The 12,717-nt window shown below is 45.4% G+C and overlaps 1 protein-coding gene across 1 annotated transcript; it reads right to left on the minus strand.

Moving 5' to 3' along the window:
• Positions 1 to 3,385: 3,385 nt before the first annotated feature.
• YPEL3 (yippee like 3) lies at positions 3,386 to 12,707 on the minus strand. The gene is made up of 5 exons (XM_060255298.1): positions 12,431 to 12,707; positions 7,688 to 7,891; positions 6,086 to 6,129; positions 4,031 to 4,139; positions 3,386 to 3,923 (listed from the first exon to the last, which is right to left on the minus strand). Exons 2-5 carry the CDS (start codon positions 7,802 to 7,804, stop codon positions 3,834 to 3,836), a joined length of 360 nt encoding a protein of 119 aa, XP_060111281.1. The 5' UTR covers positions 7,805 to 7,891; positions 12,431 to 12,707; the 3' UTR covers positions 3,386 to 3,833.
• Positions 12,708 to 12,717: the final 10 nt, after the last annotated feature.

Below are 12,717 nucleotides of genomic sequence, written 5' to 3' on the forward strand. Positions count from 1 at the left end.
CCGTTAAAAAGTCTGCCGTGAAAACGTTGTGAAAGCAACATCACCCCAGAATCGGAAACGACTGGTGCTTGAACAGGGGGCCTTTCCTAAGTTACAACATGTATATAGAGATCAGACACTTTCTTCTTTGACCAGGCTTCTATGCACTCTAGTGACTGGCTGCATTTGAGTTTGCCTTCCTGGGTTGCGACCACACACACTAAATAATGCACTTTCCAACTGGATTTTAGTGTGTGAACTGGCAAAATCCAGTTGGAAAATGCATTGAAAATGGATTGAAAGTGCAATTATTTAGTGTGTGTAATTGCAGCATTTGTTAGCTTATCTACAAGTAATTTCCTTTTACCTGTTTGTTTTGATACCTGCAGTTTCTGACTTAGAAAAAAAATGCACCCACTCCCAAGGGATGACCCTGAAGTGTGCAGTCTCTCCTCCTCCCCTTCCCCCACAAGCTTATATGAGTCTTTTGTGGAACCAACATTTGTTGGGGGAACTTCATGAAGCTGTAAAAGAAAGAGCTGACAAAACTGATTTGAGTCCTTGTTTTCTTAAATGTTGTTTCTTTTAAGGAAAAACTGGGTTTATAGGAACTGTGTGCATTTTCGAATTCTGACAAGAAAAGTTAGAAGTGGGATGCCTGATTTCTCTCCTTCTGCCGGGCAGTATGGAGCGAAGACAATATAGCCCTATGACTCATGTTATATAAAGTCCTCAGGGTATGATACCTGAGCACCCTCATGAGCTCTTTATAAACTCATGAAAAAGGGAGATTATATTCCTCCAAACTGAGTCCCCCCTTCTCTTGCTGCTCCCTGGCGCAAGCAGGGGTGGAATCCTCCAAGAGCTTAGGGGGCTCTTCGTACAGGGCCTACTGTAAGCTCCAGGAGGATTGGCTACATCAGGGGTGTGTGGCCTAATATGCAAAGTAGCTTCTGCAAGAATTCCACCCCTGGCCATGCAGGTATCCTTGGGGTGGAAATTTTAGTCACGGAGTAAGGAAGTGGTGGATGGCTCTTTCCTTTAGATCTTAAATCAAGATGCAGAGTGTGGAAAGCATATTTATTTAGTTATCTCCTCTATTTGGCATATAGCCAGAGGACCTAGCCAACAATGAAAAATATTTTCTAGGGTACCTGTGGATTTCAAGATTGCTCTGAAATCAAGCAGATTTCTCGAAAGCTCCCTCATGATGAGGGGGAGAAACCAGCTCTCAGTTGAGTTCCACTCACAATGTGCCTTTTCCCCCTTCCCTTCCTTTGCTCATCCTGTCTTAATCTAACAAGTGCTGATGTCTGACCTGGACTGGGTGTCACACACACATCTTCTTGCCCAGTCATATGTATTAGGAGGATGATGAGCTAGCCTCCTTGTGGACACACAATTTTTGAAAGAAACACATACCTAGTAATCAAAGATACACTGCTCCTAAGGGTTGTAAATCTCTAGTTGGGGGCAGAGGATCCCCCAGTTTGGAGGTCCTTCCCTGCTTTAGGGTCATCAGAAAGAGGGGGGGAATGTCTGCTGGGCACTCCATTATTCCCTATGGAGACCGATTCCCGTAGAGTACGAGGGAAAATTGATCCGTGGGTATCTGAGGCTCCAGAGGGGCTGTTTTTTGAGATAGAGGCACCAAAATATCAGCATAACATCTGGTGCCTCTCCTCAAACCCCCCCCCCCCCAAGTTTCAAAAACAGTAGACCAGGAGGTCCAATTCTATGAGCCCCCAAAGAAGGTGCCCCTATCTTCCATTATTTCCTCTGGAAGAAAGGCATTTAAAAGGAGCACAGACCCTTTAAATGTGATTGCCAGCTCTCTTTTTGGAGTTGAATAGTGCTTGTCACACCCTTGCTCCTGGCTCCGCCCCCAAAATCCCCAGATATTTCTTGAGTTGGACTTGGTAACCCTAACTACCCCTGAATATGGAAGTTCCACTTTATGGAAAAGTGCTTAACATCTTGCTGGCAGCTGTTGGAGAACAGAAAAGTGGACTGGATGGGTTTGGGGTCTGATCCAGCAAGGCAGTTCCTATTTTTAAAACTCTTAATTGTTGAAATAAGATGAAGAAATAGGACCTTTTGTCTGCTGAGCTAGAAAGTGTGTGTGTTTATGGCAACTTCACAAACAATTCAATGGCCATTCATTTTTATCATGTGATTTATGAAAATCTCCTTTAAAGGTGGAAGAGGTTATTCTCATCTTTACTAGTGATTGCTTGAAAGAATATAGCATATTTTAACTCTCACAAGCAGACGGCAGGTGGAACACTTGAGCACTGTAGGACAAAACAACTGTTTCACAGCTGAGGCCACCTTTGAGGATGTGTGTACTTGTACATCTGATGATTCTGGGGCTGGCAGGACCTCTGGCTAAGCACTTAAGAGGCAGGAAAGAAAACTTCGTCTGTATAAGCCAGCTGAGCCCTTGTTCTCACCCCTTCCTGCAATACACTCTGCACCTTTTTAATCCTCTGGGATTTGAGATTTCTGTATCCTTTGAGGGAATGCCAGAGTTTTGGATGGCATTAGTACTGGGGACAAGCTCAAAAGGGCAAGAGAGTGAAATTTACATGGGGTGAAATCTTTGATGAAGAGGTGGACAGATCTTTAGATAAATTCAATAGATCAGGTAGAAGGGACTCTGCCTCTGGGCTTTAAGCCTTCTATGAGGAAGGAGACTTACTGTGCTGAAACCTTCAAGAGGTACTGCCACTATGTGGTAGGACCAGGAGCTTCTGCATCTGAAGCTGCTGAAGAATTACTAACCTCAGGGCTTTTTTCATAGCAGGAACTTCTTTGCATATTAGGCCACACCCCCTGATATAGATAATCCTCCTGGAGCTAACAGTAGGCCCTGTACTAAGAGCCCTGTAAGCTTTTGGAGGATTGGCTACATCAGGGGTATGTGGCCTAATATGCAAAGGAGTTCCTGATGCAAAAAAAGCCCTGACTAACCTCAAGGTGAGCAAACCCATATGCATAATCTGCTTTTCATTTATTTATTTATGTCAAACATTTATATGCCACCTTTCCATCCAGGTAGGGCCCCTGCAGCTCCCTTCAGCTGAGAATGGGGCCTTAGCAAGTGTGGAAATCTGCTGTCCGATACAGCAACAGGTGGAAGAGGTGCAAGGGGCTGTTTTTTCAGACTTCCTTAGGCCCAGGCTCATTTCCTATTGTGAGATCTTGAGAAGAGATACAACATACACAAAGGTCTGGCCAGTGGAATAATCAGGAGTGATTATTGCCCTGGCTACTTACCTTGAGAACCCTATGAGGTTACCATCAGCACTTCACACACACACACACAAGCCTGGGGTTGGCTAATAAATCCCTAATTGACAGAGTCTTTTATTGGTAACAGCAACCCCTGCTGTAAGAAACAATGTATCACTCCAGTGCTTTTATTTATATATATATATATATAATACACACTCTCACAAAGTCACAAATACTGTACAATCCTTGCCTTCCCCAATCCACTATACAATTGCGGTCATAATTTTTGAATACACACTCTGTACAACAAACCTCACACTCCTCCCCTCCCCCTCCCATACCCTGCTTGCACACTGCCCCAGCCTAGGTGTCTCCTTGTGCGCTGCCTCCTTTGGCCACATGAGGGCATAATATCTGAGCCATGGGTATGGCCTCCCAGCAGAAGCTCCGCCCCCCCTTCACAACTCAGAGGCATCCAGTGATGATTTGGGTGGCAGCCCATTGGTTGGGAAGGCAGAGGCAAGTTTGTGGAAATAGTCATTTCTTAGGCTCCACCTTCTACATGTCATTAGCCAAAGGTGGCAAAGATCCTGCTTCTTTCTGCCGACCTGGTATTTTCAATCCCAGCCATTATCCTTGATCATGTGGTTGAGTTCAATGATATATTTCCCCTCCTTGTATTTCTGACTGGTCTCGAAGGCTTGTTCCTGCAAGACACAAGAATACAAAGGGTGTTGAAGACTGTGTGAGCTACCTTAAAGCAGCACAGTAGCTGTAGGGGGAGGGAGAGGAGGGGCGGCGGGTGGAAACTCACATATTTCCATCCAAGCGTGGTTTTGCAGTTTTCACAGTAGATATCAGCCACAGCGTGCAGACCTGTCAGCAGAACCCGTTCTTCGGCTGGGCCACATCCGACATTAACTCTGTGTGAAGCCAAGAAACGAGACAACCAGTGAGGTATAGAGGTGAAAGGGTTGAACTATGACTGGAGAGATGAATTCCAGCCCCGGCTCAGACATGAAGTTCCCTGGGTGACCGTGGACCTGTTATGCTTTCTCAACCTGACCTGTCTCACACGGATATTGCTGCCCTGAGCTCCTTAGAAGAAGGGCAGAAAGAAACATCAGGCAAGAAAAATGGAACGAGTTGAGGGGCACGGTGTCACATAGCTCTAGCCATGCCTGTCATCCCTAATCCATAATCCCTCATGATCTTCCTAGTCTTAGTTTTTCCACGCCTTTAAATCAGCGGAAGCCTCTCAAGCTCTGCCTGTATGGCGTCACAGATTCAGCCTTGAAATTCATGTTTCCAGACAGCTTGAAAGACTGGGTTCATGATTGTGTACCAGTCAGGGTCATTTGAAAGCTGAGGTTCCTTTGGTAAAGGGCCATCTCTGGCAATTCCCCTCATCCAGGGCTTTTTTTGTAGCAGGAACTCCTTTGCATATTAGGCCACACATCCCTGATGTAGCCAATCCTCCTGGAGCTTACAGTAGGCCCTGTACTAGCCCTGTAAGCTCTTGGGGAGATTGGCTACATCAGGGGTATGTGGCCTAATATGCAAAGGAGTTCTTGCTACAAAAAAGCCATCTGCTGTTCCCAAGCTTATTGGTTTGCACATTCCGAGACAATGGGAAGAGCGTAGCACATCATCATCACTGTCATCTCATCATCATCATTATTAAATTTAGATGGCACCTCTCACTACCAAGTGATCTCGAGGCGGCTAACAGCAGCTAAAATGTTAACCGACATCAATTAAAAACATAATACACATAAAACTAAAAGGCAGCTCATATAAACAGACCCTGATAATGAAAAGCTAAATGGAAGAGCTCTGCGTTGAAGGCCCTACAGAACTTAGAGAAGTCCTGCAAGGCCTGTGTACTGTCTGACAACTGGTTCCACCAGGACAGGGCCACCACAAAGAAGGCAACATCCTGGGGGCCAGGTACCACAAGCAGGCTGCCAGGCAAACATCCTGGAGGCAAGGTACCACAAGCAGGCTGCTGGTTTAATGCAAATTCGGGGGAGGGGAGACATATCAGAGGAGGTGGTCTGCCAAGTATGAAGATCCCAGACCACTGGACTTTAAAGGTAATCACCAGCATCTTTAATTTGATCCAGAACTCAATAGGCAGCCAGTGCAGCTGTTTCAAGACAAGACAGATATGATCTCTCCAAGGAGAACCTCTGAGCTTGTTGTGGATTGCCTGTAATTTCCACAGCACCTACATAGAGCACATTGACCTCCCCCCACCCCGGCACAGAATCTCTCTGTCTCTTGGGACAGGTCCTGCCTTGCTGCTCATTGTGTTTGTTTTTCCTGTTTACACCTGTGCTCCCAATTGCCCTCTTGCCTTGTCCCGCTTCCGTTTAAATCCCGTCAATACACCTGGCGCTCTTCTGGCCCTTAAAGGGGCCAGCACCCTCCTATACTGTCACACCTTATTACAGAGATCATCACAGTTTGCAAATAATACCTGTGGGCAAAGTTGTAGTTCTCACTGAGTTGTGCCTTGGATGAACTAGTTCAGATTACAGGCAGGGACTGCATGAATATTTATTGACTGATTTATTGGGAAACATGCATGCTGCCTCTCCAGGAAATCCGCCTGATGGCATGCTTAGCCCATGCACAAGATGGTTTTGAGCAAAAAAAAAAGGATGTTAAAGTCTGGTTTGGGATCCTTTTTTTCAACATGCTGCCCCTCTGGCAGAGATGACCATGCCCTAAACACTGAGAACTAAGTCACTGGCACAACAACGGGAGCCCACAATAAGGCTGGGATAGGGCAATAGATGCTTTCCCACAGAACTGCTTTGCAGCCGCCCTTTGACCAGAGTCTGCTTCTTCCTATGATACTCACACAGAGTTGAATAAATATGCCCGACCTTGGCTTCCTTGAAAAGACTGTAATGACAAGAAGACAATGGGAACAGCTTTAAACAAATTCCTCGATTGACTCTTTGACTGCACCTCCCCTTTGCAGAATCCTTTGAGAGCCAGTTTGGTGTAGCTGTTAAGTGCCTTATCTGGGAGAACCTGGTTTGATTCCCCACTCCTCCACTTGCACCTGCTGGAATAGTCTTGGGTCAGCCATAGCTCTCACAAGAGTTGTCCTTGAAAGTGCAGTTTCTGGGAGAGCCCTCTCAGCCCCACCCACCTCACAGGGTGTCTGTTGTGGGAGGAGAAAATATAGGAGATTGTAAGCTGCTCTGAGTCTCTGATTCAGAGAGAAGGGCCAGGCATAAATCTGCAGTCATCTTGTTGTTGTTCTCATGGCAGTCCTGACCAGCAACATTCCCCTCCGATTTTTGGTCTATCCATGAAGCCCCCAGCAGCTTCCCTGCTGAATTCCCTTGTTTGTTCTCTGGCTTGCTTTCAGGCACACACCTCATCTCTGCATGCTGAATTCCATTTAATCATTAATCAGCTAGCAGCCGAAACCTGTTGACCTTGCAGTATCTTAGCCACCAGGGTATGAAGAGTTGGGCAAGAATCGGCAAGCCCCCCCCCCTTGAGAAAACTGTCGGGCTTGGGGAGACAAATATCCCAGCTCCTTGCTGCTTTCCAGATTACTCCCCCCTCCACACACACACACATCACCTGCCTTTATCCCTCACTCACAACTTACGCTCCCTTCCTCTAAGTACTGGGAAAATTTACAGTAGTTTTGTCTGCTTCACTGTGGTTCCCTGAGGAATAATCCAGCAGCTGAGGATGGCTCCAGTCCTTCCCTTTTCTCACTCATCTGTTAGAAACTAAATTGCTCACCCTGACAGGAAGTGGGAGAGCTTCTGAGTTTATGTTCTGGCCTAACAGGGAGGTGCGTCTTGGAGATTTCCCCAAGATCCTCTGGCCCATTCTGGAGATTTCAGCAATGCAGCATAGTGCTGTGGGTTAAAGCTGAGGCACCAGAATGGTGCAGTGAGTAAAATAATCTCTCTGAAAGATCAAAGTACAAATCCTGCATTTGCCACAGACTGCCCAGAGCCCCACAGCCTTAATTTCCTTGCCTTTGTTCCCCATTCGTAAACTGTGAATACTGGTGACCTACCTAGCAGGGTTGTTGTAAACAGGGCTTTTTTTGTAGCAGGAACACCTTTGCATATTGAGCCACACACCCCTGATGTAGCCAATCCTCCTGGAGCTTACAGTAGGCCCTGTAAGAAGAGCTCTTGGAGGATTGCCTACATCAATCAATATGCAAAGGAGTTCCTGCTACCAAAAAAGCCCTGGTTGTAGAAGGTCATTTGAAAGTGTGTGATACATAATAACCCACATTAGGGTGAGGATGGGAGAAAACAGTAGGATTCCCTGTAACGACTGCTTAAAAACCCCCACTAATGTTGCTATACCACTTCTGGGGGGTTTTGTTTGTTAAACCAATTTACAGAAAAGACAACCACCTCTTTCCTGGGGTGCTGTCTGTCAGGAATATTCTGGTACTCTTTTTTTTTTTTTTTACCTTGGAGATAAGGTCGTCGTGGTTGGCCAGGTGTGCCCGGCAGTGCACGCAGCTGTAGCGTCGGTGGCAGTTGTCCAGATAGGCTTGGAAAGTTTTGGGTTTGGACAGCCTCACCATTGTCGTGGGGTCACAAAATGGAGAGAGAAGCTGCAGGAGAGTTGTGCAGATATGTACAGTCCCCCTGAGAGGGAACCCTAAAATGCCCTATGAGAGAGGAGTAATGAAATCAGCAGAGTGTTGGAGAGGTTTGGGAGGGGTAGGATATTTGGTGGGGGCAGGATTTTTGGATTCTCAGTTGGGGATGTGTGTGTTAGCGCCAGGAAGGTTAGGAGTTGAGATACCTGGATTCACTTTTCCAGCTCTTACCATTGGCTAAATACTGTCTAACCAGACTGGTTTCTAACCAAAACAGTACCACGTGCTCTGGCTCCCAAGGCAGGTTCTAGGAGGCTCAGTTTATAATAAACCCGAGATGTAGGTCAGCACAGATCATCTTGTGATGGAGAAGTTTTGCCCAGAATAGAATACAAGCGTCTTGGCTCTCCCATGCTGCCTCTCTCCAAAGAACTTCCCCTCCTCTTTCCACTAACACTGACACTCTGATGCCCACTAGATCCTCTGCCCTTCCTTTAAAAAAAAAACACCTACCCAGGAATCCTTGCCTTCCAATTCCCTTCATTTGTCCCCATCCATCAGATCCAGGAGTTCAGGCATTTCAACCAATATATATATGTAAGGCAAACTTTTTATTGTTTTGACACATGACAAGCTTTCCCTTTGGCCTGTTTTAGGGTGTCTGCCACCCACCTCAGTGGGAATGGGTTGTCTCTCAAGAAAGCAGGCTTTAAAAATGCTACTTTGTATTCAGGAACAATTTGGGGAAGAAGGGCATGGATGGATGCATGCAGGGCTTTTTTTGTAGCAGAAACTCCTTCGCATATGGCCACACACCCCTGATGTATCCAGTCCTCCAAGAGCTTACAGTAGGCCCTGTATTAAGAGCCTTGTAAACTCTTGGAGGACTGGCTACACCACTGTATGCAAAGAAGTTCTTGCTATAAAAAACCCCCCGATGGATGGATGGATGGATGGAGTTGTGGTGTTAAAATGTAGTGCCCAGTTATGGTGGGATTGTTGAAGGATAAATACAGGAAGAAGCAAACAAACAATTTGCAGAAATAGTGAGGAGAGGAGCTGATAAATAGTGCTAAAAATATGCAGTTGTAAAATGATGGCAGGAGTAAAGAATCCATACAATGTCATCTGTTGACGAGTGCAGAAGGAATGTTTGAAGATGTGAGATGAGAGCCCAAGGGGGAAGGATGATCTGGAAGACAATGTGATAAAGCAGGGGTGTCGAACATGCAGTTCGGGGGCCGAATCAGGCCCCTGGAGGGCTCCTATCAGGCCCCTGAGCAACTGGCTGTCATCTGCTTCCTACTCCCTATATCTTGCTTCCTTCTGCATAACAGCTTGCTTTGCAAGGCTTTCTCAATTGCACAAGAGCCACAGAGGAAAGCCTCTATTTTATCCATTGGCTGAGTCTCCCCCCTTCAGTTCCCTGGGGAAAGAAAGGAAAGAGCCAGAGCTTCCTTTGCCCAGTTGCCTGGATCCCAAGGAAGAGATACAAAGAAAGCATCTTTAAGACTAATGAGTGCTAACATTTTAAGCATGTTTTAAGTTTTTAAAAATATATATTTGTGTTTGTCTGTACTTTTTATAAAATGTATATTTCTGCTACCCAATCTTAAACAGGTACACACATGGCTTGGCCCAACCTGACATGGCCTGGCCCAACAAGGTCTCATTTATGTCAGATCTGGCCCTCATAACAAATGAGTTCGACACCCCTGCGATAAAGTGACTGAAATGCTGACAGAGGGAATGGTGTAGGGCAGAGGCAGATGATTACAGAATCAAAGGCAGAGAAACTGGAACTGCCAAACGAATGCGGAAGAGAGAGGCGTACAGCAACCTGCGGATGAGTCTAGGAGAAAAAAAAATAACTAGTGCAGGGAAAAGGGGGCTGATGAAAACGCAGTGGCTTCAATGACCGCTGCACAGGAGCGGGGTGGGGTGGGTGGGAGGGGAGACGGCAAACTAAGAGCCCTCTGCAAGGAGGCTGGAGGCTTCCTTTTCAGAGGGAGGCGGCCGGCTGGCAGGCGGAGGGGGAAAAGTCTGGAACATGATGAGGGGGAGGGAAAGTGAGGCGGCTCCTTGAAAGCGAAGCAAGTGAACCAACCAAGCCTGCGGGCAGGGGAATGCTGACTTGGGAAAATGGAGGCTGTGTCTCTGTCTTTGCAAACAAAAAGAAGATCCTCTGTTCCCTGGCACTGGGGGATGGGTTCTTTTTTTGCGTGTGTGTGAGGGAGGGATTTAGGGGATCTCTGTGATGTAGTCTGCAGAAGACACTGCATTCTCCAAATTTCCCACCTTCTCTCTAAAATGCTTTCTTCTTTCTCATTGCAGATGCTAGATGTGATCTCCATTCCCGCAGCAGACCCATTACCTCTGAGTTTTTAAATGCTTGGGTGGAGGGATGGAGAGATCATCTCTGTTCTTTAAATGTCTGTATGGCTCCTGTTTTCCCTAGCTGTAAATAAGAGTATGTTAGCAGTAGCAAAGGTGATTATGGGAGGAACAAAGAGGAACATGGGACTAAATGTGGCTGAGAGAGCCAGCAATCTAGGACCTGGGAGACCCGTTTGCCATAAAACATACCTAATGACACTGGGCCAGTCATTTTTCTCTCTGCTTAATCCACCTCACAAAGTTCTCATGAAGATAAAATGGAGGAGGGGAGACCCATATATATAGCCCTGAACTCCTCAGACAGAGGGTGGAATAAAAATGCTCTATAGGAAAACAGTGCTCTGGGACAAGATAGGCATCTATTCAGGAATTCTAAACAAATATTGTCCAATTATTAGAGAACATATGGTAAGTGTAGACAATGTTACTGGTGATTAGGATTCAGCTCGGATCCTAATTACAAGATAATAGGACTAGCCATTATCTTAGCCAATAAGGAGGCACCTTATTAGCCAGAGATAATATCAGTTTGACCACTTACTAGAAATACAGTGCAGCAAACATGAGAATCACAGGGATAAGTCTGTCTCAGTCTGGTTTAAGGTGAGATAGATATTGAATGCTTGGCAGGCATGAGTGAGTACCTTCTATAATAAGTTGCTTGGTATATCAGGGGCATCAAACAGTATGTAAGGGCTTGCTTAATATTATGGGAAATATAGACTGTTCCATGTCACTGGTACAGTATGAGAAGCAATTTTCTTAAGATGGTTTAATACAGGAGAGCTATAAATAGATAATCTTATATGGGGGCATAGGGTCCATTCCTGACTCTGGTTTCCTGGTTCATATATATATATTCCTGGTTCATATATATATGAAAATTATGACATTTTAGAAACCTTAACATGAAATATAGGCTTGGTTCTAAACTTTTATCGGTGCTTTCTGAAGTCAACCTTTTCCTGTGGGAAGTTAGGGATGAAAACAGATAGCATGTGATTTTGAGTCTATCCAGTACTTGAGGAATTATACTACAATAACCTCCCTTCTAAGAAATATGGGATAATTGACTAGTGGGGAGGAGCCCATGAAAGCAAGTTGTATCAAGCATTAGACAGTAAGCCACGTTGTCAGAGGTATTGGATATGTATTTAATACTCCCTAATCCTAATCTGGTGAATAAGAAAACTATAATTTATATGCAGGAGGAGGGAATGAAGAAACAAGAGGTGTCACAGGTGGAAAAATGGGCACTGAATGATCATACACTAAAATTCCTATTTGGATCATCCGCTGCAAGGAAGTGACAGAACCTAACTAAGGAGGCAGCACAATATGCCAGAGTTGTAATTTTTACATTGGACCTACTGAGGCAAAATGTTTTCCAGTGATTTAATCAGTTATAAAAATGCATTTTAGAATCCATATAATATGAAAAAGAGTTCGGGCAGAATTTTTTTTTACCTAGCATTTTTTTTAAAAAATCAGAATTCTAATGTGTTTGGTTTCAAGACTCTAAAAACCAGTATTTCTTCCCTATCTGTCAACTGTTGAAATTTGGGGCTAGAAAAACCAAATGTCCCTCTGCAGTAGGTTTGAAGCTTGGAAATCATAAGACCTGGGATTCTGGGAAATACGGTAATGTATTTGCTGTTCTAGGCAATAAAGACATGGGTAAAGTAACCCACCCTTCATAAACAGTCCACAGTAGCTATGACTCCATTTGGTTTGGCTCAGTGCCTCCAATCAATAGTGAGCTGGCAATGTATTCTAGGGAACAACAACAATGCAGGCTGCTCAAGCCGAGCTGGGTGCCATATTACCTTGTATTACAGGATCTCTAAAAAGATATCTGTAGCTTTTCCGCTCTGATGGCAATATATGAGCCACTGAAATATAGGAGAGGGCACACTGTCCTATAGAGAACAGCCTCCTTGGAGTCTGGTTTTAAAAATAATTTACACAGTGGGCGCATGCAAGTATTTTAAAAACAAGAGTCATGGAAGATATCACCAATGACTATCTTACGGACGGGTAAAACAAACTGCTCCTGATATGCATTTTATCCTGTGTTGTTTACCAGATCTCTTTTTCTCCTAGTAGCAAATTAGAGGATAGTTTTGTGCCCCAATGAGATGCCCATAATCGACCACTGCGGTCACCTGGCCTGAATGCCTATCAAGTATAAGGTACCCACCATAATCTTACCTGGCAGGAGAGAAATGCCAGAAGAGCCTCCTTCTTTTGACGAAGCCTCTTCGCCCTCCTGATGCACAGGTACCTTGCCTGGAGAGGGTGTCGGCTTAGCTTTGTTGAGAGAGGAGGCACCCTGCGGAGAGACCTGCAGGTCCCCCCGAAAAGCGCCAGCTGGAAGTCTAGACTTCCTCTTGTTTACAAACCAAAGCCGAGAAACAAAGGTGTCTCCTCCCCTTTTCCCCCTCTCTCCCTCCTCCTTTCTGCGGGCTTCCCCCTTTGCACCTTCCTCTTTCTGGCCA

The sequence above is a fragment of the Heteronotia binoei genome, chromosome 15 (genome assembly GCF_032191835.1).
Source record: "Heteronotia binoei isolate CCM8104 ecotype False Entrance Well chromosome 15, APGP_CSIRO_Hbin_v1, whole genome shotgun sequence".
Classification (NCBI taxonomy): domain Eukaryota; kingdom Metazoa; phylum Chordata; class Lepidosauria; order Squamata; family Gekkonidae; genus Heteronotia; species Heteronotia binoei.